Source organism: Cyphomyrmex costatus, unplaced genomic scaffold (genome assembly GCF_001594065.2).
Source record: "Cyphomyrmex costatus isolate MS0001 unplaced genomic scaffold, Ccosl1.0 scaffold157, whole genome shotgun sequence".
NCBI lineage: Eukaryota > Metazoa > Arthropoda > Insecta > Hymenoptera > Formicidae > Cyphomyrmex > Cyphomyrmex costatus.
In genome coordinates this window covers 966,376-981,051 of record NW_017275576.1, presented here as the reverse complement: position 1 = coordinate 981,051, position 14,676 = coordinate 966,376, and the positions used below count along the sequence as shown (strand labels likewise).

The 14,676-nt window shown below is 30.4% G+C and overlaps 2 protein-coding genes across 3 annotated transcripts; both read left to right on the top strand.

The window, feature by feature from the left end:
- Positions 1-2,258: 2,258 nt before the first annotated feature.
- On the top strand, positions 2,259-4,724 carry LOC108771340 (alpha-tocopherol transfer protein). Its single transcript, XM_018536582.1, has 5 exons — positions 2,259-2,529; positions 3,069-3,228; positions 3,774-3,879; positions 3,997-4,372; positions 4,663-4,724. Exons 1-5 carry the CDS (start codon positions 2,277-2,279, stop codon positions 4,722-4,724), a joined length of 957 nt encoding a protein of 318 aa, XP_018392084.1. The 5' UTR covers positions 2,259-2,276.
- Positions 4,725-6,554: 1,830 nt separating this feature from the next.
- Positions 6,555-11,396, top strand: LOC108783639 (alpha-tocopherol transfer protein-like). 2 transcript variants are annotated; one of them, XM_018552261.1, is made up of 6 exons: positions 6,555-6,628; positions 8,348-8,605; positions 9,848-10,007; positions 10,437-10,542; positions 10,642-11,008; positions 11,267-11,396. In XM_018552261.1, exons 2-6 carry the CDS (start codon positions 8,434-8,436, stop codon positions 11,335-11,337), a joined length of 876 nt encoding a protein of 291 aa, XP_018407763.1. In that variant the 5' UTR covers positions 6,555-6,628; positions 8,348-8,433; the 3' UTR covers positions 11,338-11,396. The 2 variants fall into 2 exon arrangements, with proteins under 2 accessions (XP_018407763.1, XP_018407762.1); XM_018552260.1 differs by having other exon boundaries at positions 6,573-6,722.
- The last annotated feature ends 3,280 nt before the right edge of the window (positions 11,397-14,676 follow it).

Here is a 14,676-nt window from a genome sequence, read left to right as displayed (position 1 = left end):
TGTATATGAAATCATTTTTAGAAAAATAATATATAATAAGTGTTTGTGGGTATTCGAAAATTACGAGTACCCGAGTCTTGGGTTCGGGACTGGTTTTTTTTCTGGGATCGGGTCAGGACCCGAATGTTTGTAATGTTTGGGTACCCGTAAACTTCGTGTACCCGAATTTAAAATCGGGTCGGGCAGTGATCATAGATCTAGAAATTTTTTAATGGCATAAATGTAATGCTTCTTTATGACGTTTATTCAAATTTTTCACTCAAATTTTTAATTTCACTGAAAGTTTAAGTGGAAAACTCGAATAAAACATTATGCGTAAGCATCACACTTATATCGTTAAAATTATTTTTAACGATATATTTGTAATGTTTATGAATATTACAAACATTCGACCCAATCCCAAAAAAATTTTCGATCCGAACTCAAAATCTCAGATACCCCTAGTACATAAAACTATTATTAAGCATATATAATAGAAATAAAAGGTTTATTCTTTTAGAATAAATTTGATACGTTATGTATTTTTTTATATTTGTTTTGAGATATACTTGTTTTACATGTATATGAGTATGCAATAACATGTGTAATGTATATAAATTAAAATATAGTTTTTTTAATATAAAAAATTATATTGTATTTATTTTATTATTTTATTTGGAACGTTAAAGATAAAAAGCTGTTGTGATAAATAAAAAATCTAGTACATAACAGAAAATAGAGAACATTTTCGAACACGCTCGAAATTGCGCAATATTCAGAACTTGATGAAAAATCATCGCAAACAAAAAAGACATTTGAATAAAGACATTGAAATAACTCGGTGAAAAAAAAATCTTATAAAGGTCAGAAAAAAACAAATTAAATGAAAAGATTCAGTCTTTGAAAGCTTTAAACCGCATTTGTGCACAATTTTTAAGATGTAATGCCACTCTAGAATTTTCAAAAAATCAATTTTTTATGTTCAAATGATGCCTTAGAGTCTTAAAAATGAGGTACACTTGGTTCCGTAGCGCGAAAAAACTTTGAAGTACTTATTTTGAAACCAGAACTACCTCTTTACGGTGTTTCATCGCTCGGTCTACCGTATATAGAATCACCCGAGATCTAACTTGACCGTTTTACGACATGTCCTCATCGGTATTTATAACAATAGGACTTTCGAGATTACAGCTATTACAGCTAAAAAATAATTAACTGCGCATGTTCGGGATACTAAGTTTTTTAAATTGTAAATTTTTGTAATTGCCGCCTCTTCTTTCGCGTGGCTTTATATTATTCGCGCACGTTCTTTAAGGGTCTGCGCACAATGGAGAAACAGATATTAGATATTAAAATATTAACCTATCAGAATTGTGTAGTCCGGTGTAACTGGTATCTGATAGGTTAATATTTTAATATCTAATATCTGTTCCTCCATTGTGCGCAGACCCTAACATACGATTTCGAGAAGCGAGGCGTTGTTATGTGGCGCTGGTTGTATGGCGCCTCCATGCATGTGACGTTGCGTTACGTTTCAAGGCCTTTGAGCAGCGAAGTCGCTCTTTTATTTTATTTGCGTCAACTCTGATGTATACTTTTTATGAGCAAATATATATAATTTAAAAATCTGCGAAGTGTGTCGTCATTCGATTAAAATAAGTAACGGATAGTCATTCTGTATGATATCCCGTAGCCGCGAAATTAGTCGGCAACAACTATAAACAGCGCAATTTACACTCATTTACATTCATTTAATTGTTTTTTATATTAATTTTAATATAAAAAATATGAGAGAAATAAAAAACCGAAATTAGAGTTAATCCACCTTGGTGGAAATAAACATAAAAGTTATAGTCAATATGTCTAATGCTTTTTCCCTTGTAGAAAAGTACTACTGAGCACTGGAAGTATTTTGAAACACTACTGTACTATACCAGCGCAGTAGTGTTGTAGTGTAGTAGTACAGTAGTGCTGACAATGAGTAGTGCTGTAGTATAGTTATAGTGCCTCAAAATACTCCTAGTGCTCAGTAGTATTTTTTTACAAAGGTTCAAGCTTCTTGTATCGATCAACATTTTTTTTTTTTAACATGGGAAAAAAGAAGAGATTAATTGTTCATAGCAATTATTCAAAGAACAGGTTTGTTTATGTCATCATCATTATATTGCGACATCTCCTGCAGATGGCGAAGTTAGCTGATTAGAGAAACTAAACTCCAAAGAGCACGTAAATTGCAAACAGTACGTGTTTCTCTCTTACAGTGTTAGAGAAACGTTACTGCGTTTATCGTTGACCATATGTTGATACGTAACAGTGTATCTTTGCGATTTGAAGACACAATATATTCTTCCGAAAGCTACTTGCTTATTGTCATCACAATGGCGAATAAAGACAATTGTAAAAATAGCATAGAGCATCACGTGCAGTATGAGCTGACCAGCGACGATAAAGAATATGCAGCGATAAATTTGAACGAAACCGACGAAACTAGAGAGACTGCCATTACGGAGATCAGACGCTGGCTTAACGATCAAATGCACATACAGATTGGTAAAAATAATGGCAATCTTACGCGTGGAAATCACTCAATAAATGAAATTCAATTATGATTTATTATTATACTTTCTATTTCAACATGATGTTAACTGTCCGGTGGGCGCGCCGATTTTATTAAGCGAATATAGACAAAATCTATTTAATTATGATAATTTGATTATGACTGAAAGCAAATAAATAACTTTTTTTACTATTCCATTTTCTAACGTAAGGTGACATTTACATTTTTAAATAAATGATCTGTAACTATTTATTACATATGATAAGTAAGAAATTTTTTTTAATTTTTATCTTTTATTATATTTAATTATTTATATACGCTGTGAATTATTTTTTATTTGACATATTACTCTTTTTAATATGTTTTTGTAACCAAATTATAATTTTGAAAACATTTTATGAATCAAACAATTTTTCAATCGACTTTATTTGCGTATATTTTCTATTTATTAAATTACTGTCTAATTTGTAATATCTAATGACAAATTGATAGTATTAGTTTTTTATTTATAGCAAACTTAATCTCTATACAGACGATTTCCTCATCTTGCGATTCTTGCGAGTTTGCAAGTTTAACTTCGAAAAAACTAAAACCAGAATGCGAAACTTTTATAAGATGCAATCTGACTTACCGGAATGGTTTACAAATAGAGATCCGTTTAAACCAGAATTACAGGAGATAATTAATATGGGGTAAAGATTATCATATTTTTATATATTTGTATACTCAAAGTATACAAATACACAATTTAAAGAAAATTTTTTTGTACTATATTATAATTATCGGTTAAATATCGCATTTCAACAATTAGGTTATCTAATTCACAATAATAATTTATTTAAAAATTTCATATATTTTCACTGTAATAATTATTATTATCACTGTAACGATTATTATAATATTATTTTCATTTTCGCAATGTATTAATGATCACTGATTTCTTTTTAATAATCCCATTACGGGATTACATTTAATTGCTGACATTGTTGATGAGGATTCAATTATATGTTATTATATATGTTCATTATAATAAATAATAAACTATTTGTTTTATTAATAATTTAAATTTGATTGCAATGAGTAATCGATGGCATGGGTTTCACTTTACTTACCTTTTTTTATTATGATTTATTTGCTAATAAATAAGATCTTCCGGACATAATTATACACACATCGTTGTAGAATTAACACTAACTTTTCAAAAGATTTTTAGAATAAATTGTTTATTTACGTTTAGATTGATTTTGCCTTTGCGGAAACCTGATAGTCGAGGCAGATTGGTTGTCATTTTGCGCACTACTTTACATAATCCGAGAATACATGACATTTCAGATATCATTAAGGTATAAATTAAAATAGCATTAAAATTGCAAGTAACTTACAAACAATGCGTTTGAGATAGATGTCGTCATAAAACATATTTTTAATTGCTCATTATTTCTTGACAAATATCATTTCAGGTCAGTATAATGATAGAAGAACTGTCGATGAAAAATTGCGCCATGCGTACATCATCTGTGTACGGTGTAACGTTCATCGGTGACGCGATCAATCCAACTATACATCATATATTTCAATTTGGACCCTCCCTAGTAATGAAAATAGTACACGCATGGCAAAACTGTTATCCTATAAGGTTACAGTTGATAAACATAATCAATGCGCCAAAGCTTTTTGATATTACTTTCAAAATTTTTAAATCTTTTATGTCAGAGAAATTGAAGAGGAGATTTCATGTCTATCCACACATGCGGCAAACTTGTTTTAAAGATATTCCAGCTAACATCTTGCCAGTCGAGTACGGTGGCAGTGATGGTACAATTCAGGAATTAACAGGTATTTTTTTCATTTAAATAAAATAAATGTGACGTTCTTAGTGGACAATACGAGATGTTTATTATCGAAATATAATATTATCAAAGGAAAAAGGAATTTTTCACAAAAATTAAAGTTAAAACAAGCAATTGTTCAAATAATAATCGTAAAGAATTTATCGGATTCTAACGATTCTACATGTACGAAGTACTTGTTTAGGCTTTAGATTAGAATAAGCATAATCTAAAATAAAAAAATAGAATTAAGAGTATTTCATTCAAGAGAAAAATAATAAACAATTACTTTTACAGAGTATTGGAAGAAATTGTTGGAAGATAATCGCGATTTGTTTACAAGTAATAAGAATGATTAAAATGAATAATATTAAGAAGCTATATTTTTATTGTCGTAATATATGTTACACTTTGTTTATTTATGAGGTTCGCGAGAAAAATGTTATCATTTTTCCTTATTTGTTACTAGAATTCTGTTAGTTATTATAGTACAAAAAAAATGTGTACGAAAGCATTTTTAGAAAAATAGTACTATTACTGTAAGTTAATAAAAGAAATAAAAAGTTTATTTTTTAGAAAAAAAAGGATCTAATTCGTTATATATTTTTGTATATTTATTTCATATTTTTGTTTCACATGTATAGTCAACATGCAATAATATGTGTAACATAAAAATAAATATATTTATTTTTCTATATAACAAATAATATTTATTATGAATTATACCAGATTAACGCACAATATCGGAGATGCTACATATCAATAAACAGAAAAATGATTTGAATTTACGAACCGATACGGATGCTTGAGCAATGCTTATATTAAGATTCTCTTAATAAAGCATATAGAATGTCGTTTGTGTGTCTGTGTGTGTATGTGTGTGTCCAATATATTCTTCTAAAAAAAAGTTTCTTTATTAATCGAGAATAAATATATTAAATTATATTAAATAGACATCTAAGACCAGGTTTTGTGTGTGTGCGCGCGCGCGCGTGCGTGCATTATCATTACATTGATTTTAAATTTTGGCTTAAACTCTATCTCTCCCTCTCTTTTAGTTTTAAAGAAACAAAGTGTGAGAATAGTAACGTTGTGCAATTGATCCTAAAGGTGTGTTCGGGAAGTCGCTATTAACGCTATCCTGTCATTCTATTTCCGTCGTTTATTAGATGTAAAACAAGGATGGAATGTCACAAATAGCATTAATAGTGTCACCCCGTACTCACAATAAGTAGAACAAAAAGCCATGATTTTTGTCTACTAAAATTGAGTCAAAATAACGTAGCACTAAAATAATTATTAAGTCACTTTTTTATCAATCGCGATTCAATTTAATATCATTTTGATATTATTTATCATTATTTGCTGCTCTGTTCAAGATGTCTCTATGGCGAATGCATACACTATAACTTTGCACACATTTGCATATATTCAATATAAATTTAGCTATATATGTATTGTAGATACTTACAACTTTGTTAAAAAAAATATTGGTTAATTTAAAACAATAATTCCCAGAGGTGGAAAAATAAATAAATCATATTACATATTTATAAATTAATCTTTCTAATTTTATTTCAGTGTATAGATCTATTTACATATTAACTTGTTCGTTTGCAGTGTGGAAAATGTAATGGACCTTACACTAAAGTTCCATATTGTTTATTTTAAGATGTTCACCAATTCTCTTGAATTAAGAGATCGATTTTCGTGACACTCGGATTAATGTACCACTATACACGGTACAACGTTCGTTTGACAACGACGGAATATTTGACACGGTTGTCCCATGTACCACTCGTTCGGTGACAATGTATCTAATTCAACGACGCCTGGGATTATGCCTTGAGTCGAATTTCCGAGACGCTTAGGGCTATTGCCTGATCCGCTGAGTTCGCGACGACGCGACGTTTGGAGGCAGATATCTTGAGCCGCGCACGATTCGGACACACTTCACGAGAACGCCTCGAGAGGGTCTTGAATCGCGACACTTTACTAGAAATTGCTGCTACCGAGAGCTGTGGTCGACTGTAGTCGACTGACTATTGCTGACTGCCCGCGCTTTCTTGCACGTGACCCTCGAGTTACTATTTGATCTCTCTTCTCATGTGGCGATCGGAGGATCGCCCCGCTCGATGTTGACTAAAATTATATAAGTGCGATACTTACTGCCAGGATCACAGATGCCGCAGATCCTTTGTGTTTCCGCGCTCGCTGTTCGTCGACTTCGAGACGACCTGTGTGAATCGAAACATATACGGGTGTGCGTGTGGCGTTCGAACCGATAGCATCTAATCTCTATTTATATTATTTCGTCGTGCACGATATACGGATTTGACACATAACATAACTATTAAGTAATAACTATTAAGGTGTATGTACATACATTAATATTACTCTAATAATTAGAGTAGCGTAGCAAGGGAGGTGCGGGGGGTGCGGTCCGCCCCGGGCGCCGCGCCGTCTTGACAAGGGCGCCAATCAGTGTTACAAATTCAGAACTGGTGGCAGCACGCGATCAATAGGATATCAGTCATGTAACTTTTTCTCTAGAGTGGAAACGTGATAAGTGAAAACTTTTATGAATGTTTGACCATATATACACATACATACAAAAAATTTTCACTTTTCACGTTTCCGCCCTAGGGAAAAAGTTACACAATCGATACCCAGACCGCTGACTGTGACTGGTGGTGCTGATCGCGTATTGCCCATAGACTATCAACACTATTAACACTATTAAGATCCATGATGCTATGAGCATAAAAAATTGTAATCAATTAAATTCGTGATATTACTGCGGTAATAAGTACATATGCGTCAATGCTGAAAAACTGTCAGCGTCGCGATTTTTGGGGGGACTATATACGTAGTATATAAAATTCACACATAATTATAATAAGCATTGTGATCCAGCTTTGACCGTTATTGACTTCCTTCTTCTTGTTTATTGTTTATTAATTGTACGGTCCTAAAAAGATTCTAATTTTTATCTACAGAATAACTTCAATATTACGTATAATTATTATTATATAAAGTGTTGTATTACATGATTAATTTAAATAATTTACAAAAAATAAAATTTTATTTAAATTGTCGAAATTATTAGTTATTAACTAAAAAAATTCAAAAAATAATAGTTTAATTTAAAAAATCACGGGGGCGGGAACAAAAGGGACCGCCCCGGGCGCTGCCATCCCTAGCTACGCCACTGTTTCTAATTTACGTTGTCTCTGTCTCAAAGCTACATCTATTTATAGCCAGTTACATCTATCGTAATGTTTCGTAAGTTCTTGCGATAGGCAATTAGAGAAACGTCAATGTGTATTATAACTTCTAATCAGCTGTCGTAAGGATCGTAAAGCATTTACGATAAACTTTACGATAGATGTAGATAGGCCCTTATTCTACGGTACGATTACTACAGTTATGTCACTTTATATCTTGTTTTTTATAATCTTAAGGCCAGCCTTGCATCCAACAAGGCCTCTTAGATTTCCTCTGGTTTCAAGGTAATCGAGTAAAAGATTTTGAACTACATGTTTTTTTACTGTAGATGGCGTAATTTCTAAAAAGTGAAAGTCGATTCGATGATTCAAATAATGAATTTTAAACAGTACGTCTTGCCTCCTTGCGCTCTACACTGCGTTATATAATATAAATATTTGCTGTGTTCCGATATACGTATATATACAGAGTTTCTACAAACGAGCGACTTTATAATGTTACAATTAAAAGCGTCGATCCGTTACATATAGAATTATTTTCTGACGCTACAGAAAAGTATTGCAAATATATTCGCAAATATACGTTTATAGCTTAGTATGATCGGTGCTTTTAATTGTAGCGCTACAAAGTCGCTCATCTGTAGGAGCCTTTACAGTGTTCAAAATCTACAGATTTTTTTCGTTATATATACTATAAAATTTGTATTGACAATGTACGTATGTATACTAGAACGTGGCTATTATTGCATTTATAGTTAATCGTGACTGTGTATCACATTTCCGCGACTCAAAAACGCGAATCTTTCACGGTGGATAAAATTTCTTGACTATTATCATCATAATGACAAATGAACGCAATCATAACGATAACATAGTGGATTACGTTTCGCAAGAGCTGACTAACGAAGATAAAAAATATGCAGCGGAGTATTTGAACGAAACCGATGAGACTAGAGAGAATGCTGTCTCAGAAATCAAACTTTGGATCGAGAACGAATTGCGCATACAAATTGGTAAAAATAACAGCACTCTTTTAAATACGTCATTCCATTGAAGTATTCTGCATTATCCAGAGATAATTAATTATCTAATAAGCGCTCAGTATTCTTTAATATGTAATTGGTTTTTGCCTTTTTTCAGTTAATACTAACTACAGGAATGAATTATATTTTAAAATCAATTAGGCATATTTTTTAATCGGTTTTCTTTCCTGAATACACTAAATAAAATTCAATTATAATTTATTACTTTCAACGCAATAAATTTAATCTGCGTCGATGTTATGGCTTAATGCTTATTCTTGTTAAATTCATTCTTAATTACGCAATAAGAAAAGATAAATTCATGATATAGATAACAAATTGTGTTTGATTTATTGAAAAGAATAGTGATAATGATTTAAAAGTCAATAAGTGATAAATAATATTTCGCCATTTTCTACACCTAAAAAGAAAAGAGTTTTTCGATCAACTTCGTTCATTTATTAATCGGAAAAGCAAGAAACTCATACATTTAGATTTGTATATGTACATGTACAGCCATTGACAAAATTATTAGGCACCCTTGCTTTTTCTAAATTTTTCACAACTGAATGTACATAAGCTCTCTATTTGCGTGTTGTTTTCATGCTACTGACTTTGTGAGAAGGTCAAGCAACTGAGGCATATAAGTTTCTTAGAGAAATGATAATATGTACAAAACTGTTTAGTGTGCATTTCGACTTCGAATAATACGGACGTTATCAGTCTTGTTTCGAGCAATTGCTAGGCAATTCTTTATCTTATTATTGTTAACATATTATCCGAGATTTCAAAATATGCCTAAAACACGCGAGTTGAGTGAAGGAAAACGGGCTCAGATTATTGTGTTGCATTCCATAAGATTATCTCAAGTGCAAATAGCAAAAAAAATAAAATGCTCCCGTTGCGCAGTTCAAACTACAATAAAAAGATATAATGATACTAAACAGTTTAAATCCAGATCTGGAAGAGGAAGAAAACGAAAGACTACTGCCAGAGAAGATCGATATTTAAAGCAAAATGCTCTAAAAGATCGTCGGCAAACGGCAAAAGAATTAACTAGGTGCCTAATAATTTTGTCAATGGCTGTATATATTATAAACATTTTTTCAAATTATGTTACTCTATATTACATATAAATTCATAAAATTACAATCTAATTTATTTTAATACCTAATGATAAACTTTTAGTACTGCTATGTTGTATTTTTTAAAGGGAATTCTTTTTGTATATAGATGATTTTCTTATCCTACGATTTTTAAGAGTTGGCAAATTTAACCTTGAGAAAACTAAAATCAGGATACGAAATTATTACAAACAACGATCCAATTTACCGGAATGGTTCACGAATAAGAATCCGTTTCAACCGAAAGTGCAGGAATATCTTAATTTGGGGTAACTATTATATTACACAGCGCACACGCACCTATTTACACACACACATTTGTAAGTTCTGCAAATATAATATATACCTATAAAATCTTTTTTTATTATATATATTTTACTACTGTTCGATGGACAGTGGATTTCCTTTATTCTCAATTTATTTGACTACCATACATAGCAGAGAACTTCATTAAATCGCAACTTTAATTTTAATGACTATTTGCTTAAATTTAGTTAATTTAAAGATAAATTTTTGTTTATATTTTTTTTTATTACTTCTATTATATTGTATGTAAGAATAGGTAAATCTTGTAATATCAAAATTTTTTAAACATTTATTAAGTAAGAATTTTTGGGAACAACTAGATGTAATTGGTATAAAAATGAAAAGTATATTAATTTCTTCAAAAAATTTACATTTATTTTGGTTTGGTTTAGCATGTTTTTGCCTCTGTTGAAACCAGACAATCAAGGAAGATTGATTTTGCTTATACGCGGCACTCTGAATGATCCAAGAATACACAACATAGCAGACATGTCGAAGGTTAAAATAAAAATAGCATAATGTTTAATAATTAATTGAAATGAGTAATGTAGTCATGGTATATTTTTAATTTATGTTCGTAATTTTTGACTTTTTTAGGCATGTATGTTAACAATAGAATTAGCGGTGAAATTTTATCCTGCAGCATCCGTGTATGGTATTGTATCGTTGATAGACATGATTGATCCAACTATACGTCACATTCTTCAATTTGGTCCTCATACGATAATGAATATAATTCACACATGGCAGAGTTGTTATCCTATGAGATACCAGGCCTTTAACGTATTCAATGTCCCAAAATTCTTCAATGTTATAATAAATCTTGCTAAATCTTTTATGACCAAGAAATTGAAAGACAGATTTCACGTATACGCAGACAATCTTGAGTGTTTCAAGGATATTCCAGCTAACATTTTGCCCGTCGAGTATGGCGGCACTGCTGGTACATGCCAAGAATTAACAGGTAAATAGGTAAATTAAAATAGAATAAATGAGACGCTGCTATAATAGACGATAAAGAATATCTTTTATTAAGCATATATTGCCGAAGAAGAAAAATGAACTTTTCATAAATAATTAATACGAGCAATTGTTCAGATAATAATAATTAAAAACTAAGAATTTTTCAATTCAGATTACAAAATGTTTTATGTAAGAATTATTTATTTAGATTCACATAATCATTTAATTCAAAACGTGTTATAAATGTTTACTTTTACAGAATATTGGAAGAAAGCGATCGAAGAGAATTCCGACTGGCTTACGAAAGATGATAATGTTCAAATTGAGTAACATTTGAAACAATAGTTGTTGAATGGGCAGAAAGTATTTGTTATCAACACACATTTGGATGCATCTACTGTCGTAATATCATTACTTATTTTACAAATTTTGCAATAAGGAGATGTTTTTTTTTCTTTTGCTGTCTAAAATAGTTATTCTATAAGTGATGTAGTACAAAAGAGTAGATAAAATATGAATTTTTTTAAAAAGCTATAATAGTTAGTTTATGTTATTAAGTTAAATATATATATAATATAAATGAGGTAAAAAATTCTCTGTTTTCAATTTATGTATATTAAGAATTTAATCCAGTTTTTCTATTAGATATATATTTTATGTACATATTTTACGAAATCTTTTTACGTAATCTATTTTACGTAACTAATATGTAATTATATAATACATATTTATAAAATACAAATAATAATGTAACCTGTTTATATATATAAAAACTGTTTTATACTTATTTTATTTAAAACATCAATGACCAAAGGTTGATACATGCGCTGAATTACTGTACATAAAATACAACAGTTAATAGCTTCTCTTATCATTTATCAAATTTTTTTCTACAGAATAGATAATACAGCTATTACAGATAAATTTTTCAATCCATTATTTACTACAAATGCAGTTATCGTTGCTAATTAAAGGCAAAATGATATTAAAAATTACAGATTTTGAAGAGCATGCTGTTAATATCTTTTTTTTATTTATTATATAAATAATGTTGTTATAATATTTATCACAGTTCAGAAATTGAAATGTCATGAATCACAAATACAAGTTTCGGGCTTATTATCGTCATGCAAAGTATACATATACCAGTAAACATACGTACATTACGCGTTAAGATATCGCATGTGACTTTTCTCATCACGTATGAATTTATAGAAAAAGCCATCGGTTTCGAGATTTTCTCAAAAAATGAGTAATGCTAGAAAATATTTAAGTATTTGAGGAATAGACTTTTAAAACGCGCGTTGTGTCCAGAATTTATAATTTTCAAAAAACGAGACAGAAAGTCACAAGCTTAACGCGCTTTGCAGAAAATAACAATTTGCTAATCAGTAAGATGTAAAATGTGTTAAACAAAATTACTAAACTATTTCTAATAATATTAAACAAATACATTTTGTTTGTTTCTCTAGTTAAAGAATACAATATACTTCAAATGTTTAGACTGTTTTCAGCACATAAATTGATGATAAAAAAATATTTTTAAAACATCGTAGAGTAACTTGGGTCTTTCAACACTAAACAGCTATGTCTAAATCTCTGACTAAAAAAGAAAATGAAGTTTTAGACAAAATAAATTTATCAGTGCGCTCCTTATCCTTATGAAGTGAACGGCAAAGTTCACGAAACGTTGACATTGGTAATGGACGGCGATAATCCACAAGCCTTGTGATATCTTTCAAGATAATATCCGTAAAAACCTCAAAAGCATTGGTTGCGTTCAGCAGAAAAAGCAGCTTTACAGATGTTGCAAAATTCATTAATATGATTGGTCTTGCTCTTAGTTCCTTAGTGAACCTAAATGTATAAACCAATCATATTCAAGAATTTTACAACAGTTGCAAAGCTGCTCTTTCTGCTGAACGCAATTATTGACAAAATGAATTTTGAAAGTCTCCTCTTTATTTTTTTTTGCAGCATACTTGGTTTTATTTTATTAAATATAGACTAGATTTTCTTTTCACTGCAATTAAAAAAAATTAAGTCATTTACCTTTCCCTTTAATATATTTATCGGAAGATTCTTACTTAAAATATAATACAGAAGAGTACCTATATACTTTTAATGACATTTTCCTACGTTCTCAAATTATGTGAATAAGAAAAGAAAATTATTCTAATCGCTTGTAATTTAAAAATTATTTTATTTATTATAGTTCATATCATCGTTTCAACTATAATGTATAATTTTTAAACTTTAGATATATACATTAATTTACTTATTTTATAAGTATACATCATTTATAAATAACGATATGTAATAATAACATTTTAATATAAATTTAATTCATATATGCATTCTATTAAAAATTTCAAAAGCGTACTTTATATAATATACAGAATTAAAAATTAATATCTCTTCGTTCATTTATTTAACGATAACTATTACCAATCTACTGAAAAAAATATTGGCTGAATATTGCATAGCATTTTGAACTTGATGCAACAGCTAATGTTTTGTTGCAGCAGCTAATTTTAAATTGTAGCAGCAATTGCGGATGGCTAATATGCGACCAAAAATTGGATGTTACAACCAATAATTAGCTGTCGTAGCCAATTAAAAATGCTATGCCATATTTAGCCAATCCTTTTTTTCATTGTGGATTTTATAGATGCTTGTATTATATAATTCCATGTGAATTTCTGTACTATGTACGTAGTCCTTTAAACTGCGCGCCGAAACAATTTTTCGGTCTTGAAACACAAACTCTCAAAGTATCACGAATTAAATTGATTAGCAGTTTAACAATTTCAAATATGTTTTAATGAATGTGTGATAACGAAACGTTTTGACTTTAATTCCTTTCAGCCGTTATTAAATGCAATATTACACGTTTTGTCTTCTTATGTAAGCTAGGTAGCAAACAGCGCCAACTCGAAAAGACAAAGAAAACATGTCATATGTTCTCTCCTTTCTGACAATCCCACCAATTCCACTATTTGTTGGGAGGGAGCACAATATGAGGTTGACAATTGCCTTATTCTATTTTATGTGTAAAACGCATAGATTTGTCTATCAGTGAAGTATTTAAGACGTTTATAGTGAAAATTGAGCAGAATATTAAATTTAAGGTTTTTTGCAGACATATCTATATGTCTTGATGATATGTATGTTCGCGTGAGGTGACATAAGTTCCAATAACTGATTTATCATTGAAATAATTTAACAATTAGTAATAGATTCTGCGCGTTAGAAATTCTGTGTTATGTAACTATATGTTTATCGCCAATCCTATTCGGCGCAGCTCGTTAACTTTCTTGGCAACAGTAGTTCTTGTGAAGTCATGATGGCAAATATGTCTAGTTACGATGATAGTATAAAGAGTTACGCTCTACATGGACTAACTAGTGAAGATAAAAAATATGCAGCGACCTATTTGAACGAGACCGATGAGACTAGAAAGAGTGCCATCGAGGAAATCAAACGTTGGATCGAAGAAAGCGACGATTTACACGATCGATTGGGTAAAATTTATAAAAACACAGTCATCTGATACGTGATAGACGCGTTGAAATGGCTTTTGCTTACTCACTGTGGCAATTTTGAATTATGACGTTAAAAGCGAAAAATACATAAAAATGGATACGGTTATGCAATGCTTCAAATGCT

Bases quoted from the DNA above. Each gene is read 5' to 3' on its own strand.
- LOC108783639 (XM_018552261.1), top strand. From the start codon at position 8,434: ATGACAAATGAACGCAATCATAACGATAACATAGTGGATTACGTTTCG. The intron at 10,008-10,436 runs GTAACTATTATA...GGTTTGGTTTAG, and splicing joins CAGGAATATCTTAATTTGGG to CATGTTTTTGCCTCTGTTGA. The intron at 10,543-10,641 runs GTTAAAATAAAA...TGACTTTTTTAG, and splicing joins ACATAGCAGACATGTCGAAG to GCATGTATGTTAACAATAGA.
- LOC108771340 (XM_018536582.1), top strand. From the start codon at position 2,277: ATGTTGATACGTAACAGTGTATCTTTGCGATTTGAAGACACAATATAT. The intron at 3,880-3,996 runs GTATAAATTAAA...ATATCATTTCAG, and splicing joins ACATTTCAGATATCATTAAG to GTCAGTATAATGATAGAAGA. The intron at 4,373-4,662 runs GTATTTTTTTCA...TTACTTTTACAG, and splicing joins TACAATTCAGGAATTAACAG to AGTATTGGAAGAAATTGTTG.